The 15458-nt window shown below is 38.2% G+C and overlaps 1 protein-coding gene across 1 annotated transcript in view; it reads right to left on the reverse strand.

Moving 5' to 3' along the window:
• The window catches only part of ARHGEF18 (Rho/Rac guanine nucleotide exchange factor 18), a 45416-nt gene that overhangs the window by 8198 nt on the left and 21760 nt on the right, over positions 1–15458 (reverse strand). Inside the window, exons 11-26 of the mRNA XM_080566100.1 lie at positions 14502–14565; positions 11256–11400; positions 10327–10439; positions 10029–10169; positions 8888–9138; positions 8027–8152; positions 6624–6741; positions 5950–6198; positions 5059–5135; positions 4404–4582; positions 3923–4014; positions 3432–3620; positions 2628–2765; positions 1414–1535; positions 906–962; positions 201–248 (exon numbers count right to left, since the gene is read on the reverse strand). Coding sequence (XP_080422226.1) covers positions 201–248; positions 906–962; positions 1414–1535; positions 2628–2765; positions 3432–3620; positions 3923–4014; positions 4404–4582; positions 5059–5135; positions 5950–6198; positions 6624–6741; positions 8027–8152; positions 8888–9138; positions 10029–10169; positions 10327–10439; positions 11256–11400; positions 14502–14565 — 2109 coding nt within the window. The remainder of the gene's footprint in view (positions 1–200; positions 249–905; positions 963–1413; positions 1536–2627; positions 2766–3431; positions 3621–3922; positions 4015–4403; positions 4583–5058; positions 5136–5949; positions 6199–6623; positions 6742–8026; positions 8153–8887; positions 9139–10028; positions 10170–10326; positions 10440–11255; positions 11401–14501; positions 14566–15458) is intronic.

Below are 15458 nucleotides of genomic sequence, written 5' to 3' on the forward strand. Positions count from 1 at the left end.
ATTCAATCACATAAGACAACAGATACAACACCTCCTTCAAAATATCATACACAGTGTTTGTTTCCCTGAGTCTCAGGTCTTGAATTCTACAGTTCACTCTAGTTTTAGGGGATATTTTCAAGGTAGCTTCTCTACAACTGCGTACGTTTTATTATATTTAATGCCTAACAGACCTCTTGGAGAGTAGAGTAGTGGTTTACCTGAAGATTGAAGAGCAACTGTAGCAGTTTTTGTATCCTTTGGACAAGCTGAAGAGAAGGGGAGGCAGATGGGATAAAAAAATAATAATAATAAAATTTAGACACCAAAACAGAGCTCCATTTCATTGCAGCATTAGACTTTTTTCTTTTTAAAATAATGGACAGAATCAATAGTATGTACAAGAACACACACACTGGAAGAACGACTACAAGAGTATTCTGACATGGTAACATCCAATACAGCAATATAGAAGCACAACGAATTTCAGTATATTGGTCCTCGCGCAAACTGAGTCAGGGCTCAGCAAATCTCTCTGGGATTCCAGGGAGCAATCCTCATCACGAGTTTTCTTTATATGAGCTATTTAATGACCACTTCCTCCCATGCTCTAGCACTGAATCACTACACAGGTACAGCACTCACAGGAGATTCAGAGGCAAGTTTTGCCGGTGAGCTAACAACATACAATCTCTCCAGAGATGCAGAAAGAAGTAGTTAGCCAGCTCTTTGAAATGCACGTCTAAATAGCCAGAACCATCCTTGTTTTCTAATGGGACATTCAGAATGCATTTGGAGTCATAAGGTACAGGCTGTTTATGAGCTTGTGGTTCCACAGCCATTAAAAATACCGGTCTGTTTATTTTGCATGATATTTATTATATAGCTATTTCCCATTAGATTTCCTAACAGCAGAAGTAACGTACCTGAGACTCTATGGTGGGCTGAATACCACTGTTGTCATCCAGCCTTGTTATATCACTCTGAAAAAAGACAAAAACAACAATCTGCGCTAGAGATACTTGTTGGACATTGGTAGTGCTGCCAGAACATGCTGGAAGGGTTCACCTCACCAGGGAACATTGTTTACAGCTGGAGCAGAGATTGCTCCCATGCACTGAAGGACACATACCAAAAGTACTTAAATCATAGTACAGAAGGAGATGCACGGTCATTAAAGGTAACAAAGATACAGCATCAAATGAACAAATACAGAACGGAATTATCATGCCTCTCAAGCAGTAAGCTATAATCCATCAACTCACCCCCAACAAAATTTCCTTAGCAGAGTCAAGTAATTTCACGGACAGAACTCTTTCACAGTCTAGCCCTACCAGACATTACAACTTTCAGCTTAGCAAGGGTTGTTCTGCAGCACTATTGTAATGAAGAACCTGAGGAAACACATTTACTTCATAAACAAGCCCAACGTACAGTTTGAGATCCTTCTTCTGCATCCAATGGGAGGTCCTGGAGATGCACGTCTGAACTTACTGCATGGCCTCTCCAGTCCCACTGTCTCTGGTCACCACCACTGCTCTTCCCAAGACTATTATCTGGAAGAGAGACTGGCATGTGAGTGGTTCACCAGCACAGAGCTTGTGAAAACCCACTGCATAACAGAGCAAATGAAAAAAAAAAACAACACATATGACTTTGAAGTTAGAACCAGTTTGCTACTACATTGCTTATCTATGCTCATTAGAAGTGGGAAGTGGACAATAGGTAGAGTAGGACTGCTCAAAAAGGTATAAAACTTGAGGAGAGCGGGTTATAAGAAATAGTGAGATTATGTTCAAATCACATTATGATACTTTAAGTGAAACAAACACAATAGAGAATGAAAATAATCGTCTGAGGCTACCAGAATTGCTAACTCCTAACATGGAATACTCAGTAGTAGAAAAATCTTATTCAAAGCAGCACCACCAGAAGCATGGAAAGAATTAGTGGGAGATGGAAACTGTACTGTATAGAGCACCTGTAATAAGACAGGCATATATAGCCTTTCATGGGCAAGAGAAAGGATTCCAGGGATAAACTACCAGTGAAATACAGACCTTTCTACTTTGCACGAAGCAAAATGAAGGGAGGTAAACAGCATCTAGTATTTCCACTTATTTCATCAATTAACTGATAAAGCATCTGTGCCAAAAGGATAATTTATACTGTTTAAAGATTCAGCAAGCCTTTAGTGGCTGCGAAGATATGAAAACTTGTTTCCATTTTTGTCATTCTATAATAAAAGCAAGCAGTTGAACTCACATTTCCTAGGTTTTTATGTCAAGCTTATTTTTTCAACAAAATTAAAATTCTGTGTGGAATTGTGGTAACTAGAAAATGTGGGTTAAGGTAACACCTTTAACGTTACACCAAGAGCCCTACTCTGCTCTCTAGTGTTGGTACTGGAAGCGAAAGATTCAACATGCTGATACAGCATGCTAGGAATTTATTCTTATCCTCTTCTCAGGAACTTCTTGTGAAGTTCCCTTAATATCCTTACATCAGAGCCTCAATTAATTCATTTTTCTTATCTCATAGTCAGTACAGAGAAGCATAGTAAAGAGCTAAGGAGCTTAAATGAATGCTAGACTTTAACAGTGCATCAACAAACATAGCACAGTACCCCCACAGTCCCTCTTTCTTACTGTTGTTTGAAATTGAGGGAGTACTGTCATATCCTCCAAAGGTCTCTGCTCTCCTGGGGAGTCCCGGTGCACAGCTATCTTCAGGCTGACAGTATCCATTTCCTAAGTGAGTGAAGATAAGGTTCTGGAGATTTTCAGCTAGGAAGAAGAAGAACATATCATTTAAACAGCCAGGTCTACATAGTAAGACAAACTCATCGTGCTAACAAATTAGGGTATGTGTATTTATATATATATATATATATATATATATATATATTTTTTTTTTTTTCCAGCCACCAAGTACACTAAATATCGGGTAGTTTGAAAGACTTCTTACAGTACAGATGGATTTTCTTTCACGACCTGCTGTTTACGACAGGTTCTTCATATTGCATAAATGAAGATGACCTCCTCCTTGAACACAAGTCTGATTATCAAGCCTTGAATGTTTCTTTTTGTCAAACTAAAAGTGATTGTGGTTTGTGTTTATTCTCTTTCTAAATATGCTGTCTTTAGATAGGCTATTTAAATCTAGAACCCTGATACAATATTACATTTCAGGGTTATTACATTATTAGATCACCTTATTACCCATCTGAATAAACTCATCTGAAAACTTCATGGGTTGATCTTAAATAAGTAAAAAATCAAAACTGTGGAGGTCCTCTACGTAAAAACACAGGTGCACCCTACCTCTCTTGGAGATGCATTATGAGTCTGAACAGCATTATACAGAATTATTACAAGATGATTTTTAAGACTTGGGCTTATCCCAACCTCTGCACCTGAGTGAACACATACACATTCCCACATTGTATTTACCTTCTACCACTGCAGACTTCAAAAGTGACTCTCCTTGCAGATTTTCTGAGACATCCCCCCGAAAAAGTAGCCTAGATCGGGTTCCTTGGGAATTGTCTTCAAACCCATTCATTTCAGACATTTCTAGATAAATCTGTTGCTTCTCAGTTAGACTTTGCATAATCAGGTCATCTTTCGTGCTCAAACGCTCTAAAGGAAGAAACAAACTCAGTTCTACCTTCTAAATCACTGTCAAGAGTACAACATTCAGTTTGGAAAATTACCATTCATTTCATAGTCAGAGCATCAGAGATATAATTAACAGCTGGAGGAAAAACTCATGGAGCACGCAAGGCTTATTAGACTTTTTAAACTTAATTATTTCTATGCAGTCTTGCAATACCTTGAAGGACTTCTGAAGGAGCAACTTGATCATGTGATAAAAGAACAAGACAGTTACGTCACAAGGGATGTTGAGAAGCTGCTTGTAGAATATATACCTAAGTCATTACCTTGGAAATCTCTCAACTTCGCAGCTCTTGCTTCAGCCACCCTCCTTTCTGATTCGGGTTCATTAAACGTTCCTCCTTCTTCATCAGGACAGCTGTAAAAAGTGGGAGACAAATGTTTGATTTACACCTTAGATGACTTAAAATCATCTTGGCATTCAACCTGAAGATTATGCCTAGGATGTCGTTTATCTTGTGTGTCAATCTTTTTCACTTATCCAAAGCTTTGTTGCATTTGACATCAGTGAACCAACTTTTTTTTTTTATAAAAAAAAAAGCAGAACAAAGTCTTCGGCTGATTTTTCCAGCATCTTTATGAGCATCTTCTTCCCAATAAATATTCATAAACTGCCTGCTTCAGTCTTGCATTGAAAGTTTATGGACAGTCAAATGCATTTTTACAATAAACTTGTACCTACAAGTCCTGTGAAGAGAAGGCCGATCAGCAACAAATCAAGCCCTCTGGCTTTCACTCATAATTTACCTTTCTACAGCTCTGCGGATGTGAGCCATCCAGGAATTCCTCTCCTCTTTAGAGCTTGTGTGAATTTCATACATTTCTGGTCCTTTTAAGGAAGCGCTGATTAAGAACATTGCCTTTTCCTCATTAGCTACCTCTCTTACAATCAGTTTTTGTAACGAGATAACTGGTGGTTTAGAGTCCTGTAAAAGAAAATATAAAATGTATTGCACTACTTTATACAATTTTTTGGAGTCTGTGCTTCTTAGCTCCCTTCTGCTTTCTTACTTATACAGGGCCACCATGAGCTATAACATTGCAACACCAAACTTTACCACTATGGCCTCTTCACATGACACTTTTGACACTTGTCTTTTAAAAAAAAAAAAAGTGAAACAAAAACTTCTGGATCCCAGAAATCAAGAACAGTTTCAAAAAATTTGCTCAAATGGAGACAAGGGAACACTGTTTTGCTCTAAAAGACAGAAGGAGAGATTCACAAATACCAGAACTTACTCAGGAAAAGTGATTCTATAATAACTGGCTTGTTTATTACTTCATTTTCCTTCTGAATCTACTGTAACATCTACCTAATATTTCTATTTTTATTTCTTCTGCAATTACTATCACCTTCAAAAACACTCCAAGTGAATGTATTAAATATGAAACCAATACCCACCACTGATGCAAATGTATATTTTTGGTCCTTTTCTTGCAAGAGCAACAGTACATCATTTAACAGGACTGCCAGAATATCTACAGTAACAACAGAAAGAAAGAAAAAGATTTTGAAGCAATAAGACTGGTGCAGACTCAAAAAAATTACTTAAGTTTCCTGTGTACCATGCGTTAGCACATCAACATTTGCAATATTGGGCTGGCTTCTGCTTTCCACTGGGGTTGTCCAGAGTCAGGATGGACATGTGCAGAAGAAGCAGAATTCAAATAGAGCCAATTTAAAGCTTGAAGACAACTACACAGGCATCCTACACATGCACTCAAACAGTCACGATGGAACAAGTTTCCCTCAACAGCAGATTCTTCTGAAACTGCAGATGTTCATAGTACCAGCTACTCTTGGCTGCATTGTAAGTTCCATTTGAAGCTTCTCCTTGAACATTTGAGCAATGAAGCTGTTAAAATACTCACTGATGAATGCTGTTTTGATTTTCTGGCAAAACAGACATTATAAAGAACAAAGGTGTCATGGGTTTGACACAACATAATTTTTCAAAGTGTGAACCAGAGCTCGCACAAGATAATGTCTTTCCACAGGAGACTAAGTCAGTATGACTCAAGGCTTTATCATCTACCTAAAGACCTCCCACTTGAATTGGAAAGCAGATCAGACAGATAATAAGCAAACAGCATAAGGAACTTATCATGCACCATTATAGAGATGCTTATTGGACAAGCCAGGAATAGAACAAGTGCTATTTCCTCCAATATCCTATTAAACAACTGGGTTATTGTCATCGTACTTTATGCTCAATCGATTAGTAAGAAACAGCTACAGAACAAAGCAAAATCCCGTTTCCTAGTTATACTTTTCCCTTTCCTGGTCCTTTACCTTTGAGTCGCCCTGATGCAGCTTTCCAGTACAGCATCCCATCGAGCAGAAGCCGCCTCTGTCCCATATCATCCTTCCGGAAGAGAAGCCCATTCTTGCATTTCCCAGATGATTTTTGCTCCATTTTATGCATAATCTCTTTCAGGCGCTGCCCTTTCTCACACTCATTTACCATGGCATCTACATGAGTGATTGTGTTCTTAATTAAACTAAGGGCCTGGGTCAGCTCTTCATAATCCTTAGTTCCAGCTACGAGAGAAGGATAGTAATTAGTCCCATTTACAACTCTGGAATGCAAATATGAGTCATTCAAACATATTTTAACAGGAAGATTCCATACTGAACATCTGACAGTATTTCCTAAGAGCCTGAGCTTAAAAATAAATAAATAAATGGGTTCCTAGAGCTCTAAATCTCTAAGAAACTGATAAACTTAACTACTATGACTTTGTGGTTGTAGACTTGAAACTGAACACTGCTTTCAACCCGCTGATGAGGCGAGAGTGATCTGAATCTGCATATAGAATTGCATCTCCAGCTAACTAGCAAGTGAGAAAGCAAATATAAGGCAGTACCAGCCTGTCCTCCTTGCCTGAGGAAAGAACACGTGAAACGTAGGAGAAAAAGGATGTGACGACAACTGTCAGGCTTTTAAGACAGATTAAAGAAACTACCTTCTGTATTCTGAATAATGCGTTCCACCAGGACTGGGTATTTGGTGATGCGCTGTGTAACCAGAAGAATACACTCTTGAACACCAAGTCTCCTCACAATGGAGCTGTTGCCGATTTTCTAGAAAACAAGACAGACCCATCACATCCATCGTATATATCGCTCTTCTAACTCTCTCTCCTCTTCATTCACCCATTTTCTGTTTCAAAACACTTTTATGCAATTAGGTATAGCATCACAAAATCATCTGCATGCTATTTCAAATGCAAAACTCATGACAACATCAAAAAGTTGATTCTAACGCTAGAAAAAAATATTTTAGATATAATTTTCAACTGCTATTAACTAAATCTGAGGCCAAACAGAGAAAGTTCCAGGTCTGAACTGTTTGACTGCTTATTTGCTAACTGATTGCTTTCTATATAGGGTCAGTCCTTAACTAGGTAGAAAAGTACAGTATTTTTAAAACCAGACCCAGCCACCTAACAGCCAAAGTATGTCTGTAATGAATAAAATGTGTTTATTTTACTACTGTATGTTGACCAGTGTGTTTATGTACAGAAACATGTTTCTGTTTAGAAAGGGAAGATCATAAAGCATCAGAATCCCACTAGTTAGTCTGACTGCAGATACAAAGCAATCCTGACAGCAGAATATAGCACCAAGATCTTTGTTTACATGGGCTGAGGCTATTTATTTTAAAACTTACTCTGTTTATTTATTTAGTTTCTTGAAAGTAAAGGGTTCTCACTTTTAAAGACTCCTAGTTCAGAAGAGCTATAACTACAGAGCCACGTAGGAAAGTTCACACAGTATCACTTACTACTGACTGGAACACGAGAATACCAAGGACTGAGCAATGCCAGCTAAGATTCAGGTTACAGGCTTCCAGTTTGGCTGCGCTTCTTCAGCCCTTCCTATTAATTATGCATTACACTGTACAGCAGATAAACACACTGCCCTGGAGCCAATCTTCTGGTTTTGGAAAGATGACGTAGTGGGCAAAACTAGACTAAGGGCTCCAACTTTTTCTATATTATTTTATCAACAGCATTTATCATTGATTTGATTTATCATCAAGCCAATTTACAAAGACAGCCACACAGCAGAGCAGTCAGTGACAGAGCCATGAACAGGACAAATGCTCTACTGCCCAGTTCTAGGTGCTCTCAAGAGAAAAAATACCTGCCTGCCCCAAATTTAACACCCGTTAACTGCAGCTGTTTTCCCAAACAGCTCAAAAGATCTAAAATACAAGAAGCTAACAGCATATCAAATATCAAGAGAATGTCTCTTACGTTCAGCTCATTCAAAATTAACAGAGATCTTCAATTATAAAATAAAACTGAAAGAGGTCAAGTACACTTTGCACAGTAAGAACGGGAGGTTTCTGATTGTTGTTTACCTTTATTAAGCTTTGGAACTTCTTATGGTTTTGGAGCAGGTCTTTATAGTGACTAACAGCTTCATTGTGTCCACAGCAGAACACACCATATTTTTCTTTCATTCTCTCCCCATTTTCACCTGAAAACTAATTGGAAATATAAGTATTAAATATATAAATCATTAACAGTAACTGTACTTACACGTCAAGACCCACATTTAACATGGTTTTACAGTAACTGATTTCTAAGATGACATTTCTTCAATATATCAATTTCTTCTGTACCATAAATGAGAGATTTATGCAGCGTGATATCTGAGAGCTTGGAATACCCCCAGATAACCAAATATTAACTGACTGGTGTCTTAATGAGAATTTATAAAAGGATTTCTGGGACTCTGCACTTAAAAAGACTGAGGATTGTAAAAGGTGAGATCGCAGTATACAAAAAGAAGCTGTGGCATCCACTCCATACCAGAATGGGTGCTAAAATTAGAAGAAGCTGTTATCAGTTTAAAAGATCTTTATTTTTTCACTGCTCAGAACCAAGAAGCTCAGCACTAAGTGCATGACAGCTGTGTTTGGGAAGGATACCAGCAGTATACTACCGTACTTTTGGAACAGATGAAAAATAAAACCAAAAAATTTGCAGTCGTCATATAGCATATAACATGCATACACGTGTGCCCAAAGAACATTTAATGAATTTTTCATATTATTTGTGACCAGGTGTGTTCCTGGGAGTCATGTTCACACACTATACTAGGATGATAATCTTAAACCCAGTCTTCTATCAACATTTACACAACTGTAACTTTATCGTATAATTAGCTTTTTAGGAATTTAAAAGGGTCAAGAACGCTGGTAGAATTTAATTCGCACCTGTTTTACCAAGAGGTCTCCAATGTTCCGGATTATGTAATTTCGGTCACTGCCTTCTTCCAAGGACTCCTTTCGCCGCTCCTTTAATTGGAGCAGGAATTGCGCATGCATCTCCAGCAGCTCATCCACACAGGGGAAGAGCTTGTTGATGACTGCATTCGGGAACTGCAGTTCCTCTCTCATGGCTTTGGAGTATACCTTCAGCATTATTTTCAGCGTTCTAACATGGTGCATTTCGGTCTGCATTAGTTCTGGGCAAGGGGAAATACAAAATTATGGGTCATTTATATGGTGTGCAGTGACCAGTGAGATATAAAAGAGCAGGCTCTGAAAGTCACCATCTTCTGCAAGTGACCAACAAAATTATCAGAGTAACAACATCTAGATAAACAACACCCAATGGATAAAAAAATGCCTACTACTTCCTTCTTACCAGTATAAAGCACCAAGAGAGCAGCTATACTGATCCATATAGGATCCCCTAAACCTCCTCCAACTCTGTCACACAATACATATTTTTAGTTTCTGAATTTATGTACTTCTGAATATGCTTTTCAGTAAAAATAACAAAAGACAAATAACTCCTGGGAAATTCTGCTTTAATGCAGATCAATGTTCTAGATGGAACGTGAAATTAGTGTAATCTACACTTATTACTTGGAGTAGATGAATTCAGCACTACTCCTAACTGCTAAGAATTAGAGACTAAACTGTTTCTGGTATCAAGAGTGACAGACAAGACAAAAGAAACGAGAGGTGGTAGTTCTAAGCTGCAGCAAAGGCTGTTTTATATCAGACATTAGGAATAACTTCCATTAGCATTAGAAGGTTTAACATTGGAGCAAATTATGGAGAGGACCTTTGAAATCTTCATATTTCAAATATTTTTAATAGCACACTAAACAAATAGCTGATGTCTAGGTAGAGCTGATTATATAACAGCAGACCAACGCTGAGGACTACATGACATCTTGCCTCCTTACAGCCTTATTTTGTTATTCTAGATCTTGCTAGAAGCAAGCTGTTCTGGGGCTGTCCATAAACTTCTAAGGTATTATATCACTATCAAGAAAATAATATAACCATAATCAATGTGAGGTTCCTAAATTAAAAAGTTTTAAAGAAATAATAGTGTTCTTACCATAAATGACATCTTGCCTTTTTATAACTTCTTTCTTTTGTCTCTTTGCATAAGACTGTTCCACTGCAACGCTCCAAGACTCTGCCTCAAACTCATGAGCATCTGTTTCTATTTCACTTCGGAGGGATATAGAATATGCATCTAGACCAAAAGCACATTCAATTTCAATAATTAATAACTGGTGTCCAAACTATATCCCTCGTTACCATCATTAACAACAAGAAGAGTAAATACATCTCAATGTTACTTTAAGGCTGTGTAAGAAACAAAGTCCTGAAAAGCACAGAAGCTTCCATACCTTCCAGAAAAATGGAGTCTGCTGTTGAAGGTGCAAGTGAGACAACATCATCTGAGGTCTGCTTAAATTTTATAAATCCTGAATCCCCTTCATCCATGTCTCCTGAAATTAGTCTAAATGACCAAAGAGATTAGACAAAAGGACCCAAAGAGAACATCAAAATTTTTTAAAAGTTGCTTGACTTAAATAAATAAAAGCCATCTACTTTAACAAGCATCCTTCCTACAGTGCAATACAGTTAAAATAAATACATGAAAGCTACCCTTTTAACTCACACTTGAAACATTCAAATCAATTTAGCAACTTGATCATTTAAGTATTACAGATTTAATTAGAGCAGCACGAGCAAGCTTGCAACTTCTGGTATGACACTTGAAAAGACACATCACTTGCTGACAAGCCTTAGCTACTTCAGAGTAAAAAGGGTACTTTCACTGAGAATGGAGCATAACTGTGGAACATAAAAAGCAAACAACTACAGAAACCTGCAGATAGCTTTGAACTTATTTTAATCAAGGTATCCTGCAACTTAAAACACTGCTGCCTCCTATGCTAGTCAGAACCAGCACAACCTCGAATCAGTGATCTCAGAAAAGACTCCTGAACTTCAGCAAGTCTGAGGACAAATACAACCATGAAAATGATATTCTAGACAGGGATACTCAAGCAATCCCCTATCTTATATGGTATTTTGTGGCATAGTGTAGAGGAACTGAAGACAAGGTGCTAATTTAAACCAAAAAAAATAGTTTGCTGTTTAGGGGATATTTAAAACAAATTTAAGCATTAAAAACTCAATGAATCTCTCTTAAGATTGATAACCGATGTGAGTCTTGTTTTAGTTTTAATTGGTTTTCTTTTCACATGGGGAGGGTAGGGGGAAAGACGCAGCCGAAGCTAGTGAATTAGAAGAGAAGCAGTTTACTTACCGAAATTTATTAACAGCTTCAGCAGTGTTCAATGAAGACTGAGAATTTCCTCTCTGGGTAATAGTCATACCGAGATTCCGTGATAGTACTGGGGTCCCATCCGGTCCCAGGAGAAGACTTCGGGGCTGCTCCTTCAAGGAAGCGGCTAGAGAGGCAAAAATTGAATTGGTACTCAGAAAATGAGGCGTACACTGCAGATCGCCTGCTCTCAAACCTCTCTCTGACTGTGGACGCAGAACAGACAGGATCTTGGATGTCAAAAGCTCATTGTCCAAAAAGACATTCTCATTCCATTTTCGTGAAAAGGAGCCACAAAAAGACAGCTCAGGATGAGCTGGAATCGCATTGCTTTTGCCGCTGCTTTTTGAATTTGTATTCCCCATGCTCACTACTGGCTGCCCTCAGCCTTGGCACAGTAAAGTGGCCCCAGAGATGCACTGTTTTTATACTACCTGTGATCTTTCTAGAAATGTAAAGCTGCCACTTAACTTACTGTATTGGCTAAATCAGCAGGTCTGAAGTGCAGGAAATTGGTCCCTACTGTGCCCATTTAGTGCGGAAATTGCAAAGTATCTTCTCCTTTAGTAAAACACCAGAACCTACACACAATTATTCACACCCTACCGTATAAGGGCACAGAACATTTCATGGCAAACAAGAAAAATCTGAGATCACATAAAACCACAAGTACTTTGCAATGCTTATTGCTACACAGTGATTTATAACTGCATGCACACACACTGAATGTAATAGATACCAGAGCTAAATTTAATTTTAATACTGCAGCTCTTTAATGCTTTTTAAATCTAGATGGACAGTGAGCTGGAAAGATATTTAAAACTTTAATCACTATTACACAATTCATGGAAGCCTGTAATAGACTTATAAAAAATGGATACAATTATTTAGTACTAATGTCTGTAACGAATGATATGGAACAGCAGACAAAATATATCCTCTCAAAAAAGGAATTTCAGGAAAGTCAAAGATGAAGAAGCAGCCAGGCAATCTTTAACACTTATCACTGACAAGGTCTGCAGGTGTCTTTTCTTCCAAGTGCTTTTAAGGACATGGGAATGGAAGATATCTCACGGATCCCTGCACCCAGGACTCTGCCATCGCAAGCAGGCTCTCTCTTAATATCCAGACCAAACTCCTCTTCCACTTCTGGTCTGGGAGGCTGCTTCAGGAGCATGTTGCTGTAGCAGTTCAAGGGTGTCTTCAGTTCCCAGCCTAGGTTCACCCACCACCAATTTACAAATTTTCTTGTGACAATGCCAGTGTCTACTTGTCCCCCAAAGTTCCTCCTCCTTAGTCTGCACTCCTCAGCGTGCCTCCATCTCTCTTCCTCCATCTGAGAAGTATTCATCTCTCCCTTCACACTTGTCTCGTTCTACCAAGCACAGCTAAATCCAGCTATTCATGTTTCTACTCATAAAAGAGGTTTTTCCAAATTTCTTAATATCCCATACTCTACATCTACTTGTCTCTCATTTTATCTTCCTTGAAACAGTTGACGAGAATTGTATGATGGCTGCAGAGAACATTTCACCATCATTTAACACAATTATCACTGCATCTTGTACCTACTAGGACTACCTCTCCCAACAAATGTTCAAGTTCAAATTCTTTTGGCTACGCACACAGCTCATTTTCAGTCTGTAACAGATTGGGTAAACAGAGATATATTTCCTCTTCCATCATCCAAGTGATGAGCTTCGAGTTCATCGTCCCAAAAAAGCAGACTGAGCGGATATTGGTAAGATTGGCAAAGGAAGATTTCTTGAACAAAGGCTTAATAATAAATGCCATCCCACTTCCATTTGTGGAAGCACTGAAATCATCAGCCATCAAGTTCTCTTTCTGTGCTGCACAGCCAAGAACATAAAAGGTTTGTTTCCCAATGGCAGGCCAAATCTAAACATTTCCAGATGCAAAATATGGGGGAGGGCACAGTTTGCACCTTTCTTAAAATGTGTCTCTCTTCTATATTGATACACTACCTTTGGCTTTTTTTTTTTTTTTCCCTTTCCTGGGCATTACAGGCTGCAGTGTTATACTGTGGGTAAAGACAGAGCCCATGCTATTAGATGTTCCTTTAACTTCCATCTTCTGCTTTTGACTACGGAAAATTAGTAGTGGCTGCCTAGCAGAGCCTGCACCAACAAAAAGCCATTTTCTGAGTTCAATTAGCACTGTCTGCACACTGCTGAGAGTCCGTATCGATCGTTGTTAACCTACCACATCAGACCAGACTGTATACCACAGAGCTGTTTCAACGACAAGCCCTACGGCCAACTTTTCCTATTTTCATTATTCTTTATTGTTTCCTATTTTAGTCTCTCTACTTTCCCCTTAATGCACAAAACCATTCTTGGCCATGCAATCAACCACTTATCTTCTTATAGCAATTATTCCCCTTGTGCTATCTGTTAAGAATTATTTCATAAAGAAGTACAGTTTGAAATGCAAGCCAAACAAGACCTAGCAAACACACATGCAAAAGTCAGAGTAGTATTCAGATATTCACCTCAAATGTGTTTCTTATAGCCATCAAAGCAACCAGACTGACTGACTGCAAGGCAGAAAATAATTCTGCTCTAGTTACAGTCAGTCACCTCAGAGCCCAAGAAGCCTATTCTGCTAGGCAGGCCTCGAAACATCTACCAATTAAAATGCCATTTAAAATCTTACAACTGTAACTGCGATGGTCTTTTCCAGTAGCAAAAAGCTATTTCAAAGCCTATGCTGCAACAGAGCTGCTCTTTTCTTCTCTTTGCTCCCAGATCCCTTTTCCCACTTCGTTTTAACAAAGATTTATGTTCAGACCATTAGCGCTAGCTTGTCTTAGAGATTTCTAGCAACCACTAGCTGCAGGCAAGTTTTAAATAGACAATTATGAAAATCTGATGTAAAACAAAGTTCACAGTTCTAGTCCTTTCAGAGGCCAGAGAATAGACAATCAATGAGAAACTAGCTTATTGATCCCTTTTCACCATGATATTTTGAGGTTACACAGCAAGAAGGTATAAAGAAAAATAAAAAGATAAAAAGATAAAAACACACAGGAGATTGCTAGGAGCCTCTAAGCCATTCCCAATAGAAAAAAAATGAAGCCATCTTATTAAAAGAGACCTTTTCTATACTTCAATAACACCCTGTGTATAGCCTTTAAAACATATTAAAGAAAAAAAATACAATTGAACAGATAAGCCTTGAGCACAGAAATCATTCTTTAGTACAAACCTGGGGAAATGCACTGGGACGAACTTTGTGGAGATCCAGAAGGTCTGTGCTGCAAATCTTTCTGCTATAGGAAAAAATACAATACTGTTACACATACAGACCAACTTTCCAGTCCAAAAGGAATCAATTTTTTCCTGGCATATAACCCTAACTGTAAGCGAAGCTGCGTACTGACAGTCTAAAAGATTTGACACAATAACAGCTTTGATTTTCCCACATTCCAGAAGCATGGCACAGACATCAACTCCATATACAAAAATTCCATCAAATATAAACTAGACTGAAGTACAACCAAAATGAAGTTAGAGCTGAATTAAAGCTATGACCATAAGCAAATTATTAAATGAAAGCAAACCCTTGAGGTAGGCAGCCTTCACCTCCACTTTCTTGCAGTTTAGCTTAAAGCAATACTAACTAAACCAGAACTAACCCAGCCAATGCTTGGTTTCAACCAAAAAAAATAAGACTGGCCAAAAACTGTCTTTGTTAATCTGCACAGCTTTCTCATTCTTACAACACTAGGATATTCCAATTCAATAAGACTTTTATCTAAGATGCAGACAAATTAAGTAAGTAACACGGTCTGTAATAAATGGTTTTCTGGGAGTCTTGCTTCACTTCGAGGATCTCACTTCTGACTTCATTCCCCATATCATTTTGTGCTGTCACTCTCTCTTTGTTCTCTTCAGGAGCAATTTGTAATGGGGTGATTCAAGTATGAAAGTTTGGCAGATGGTAAAGAGCAGAAATCAAATATCAAAGTATCAGAGCAAGTGATTGTTTATGCTTAAAACAAAAATGCACAATGCATTGACAAGTTTGAATTCAAAATATATATAAACAACAACAAAAACAAACAAACAAACAAACAACAACAAAACACAAGAACATTTCTACACCCTAAAGAGTCATGTTCTAAATCCCAAAGGCTGAAAATACTTCCTCTAACCTCCGACT

Source organism: Anser brachyrhynchus (assembly GCF_964034855.1).
Source record: "Anser brachyrhynchus genome assembly, chromosome: 23".
NCBI classification, from domain to species: Eukaryota; Metazoa; Chordata; class Aves; order Anseriformes; family Anatidae; genus Anser; species Anser brachyrhynchus.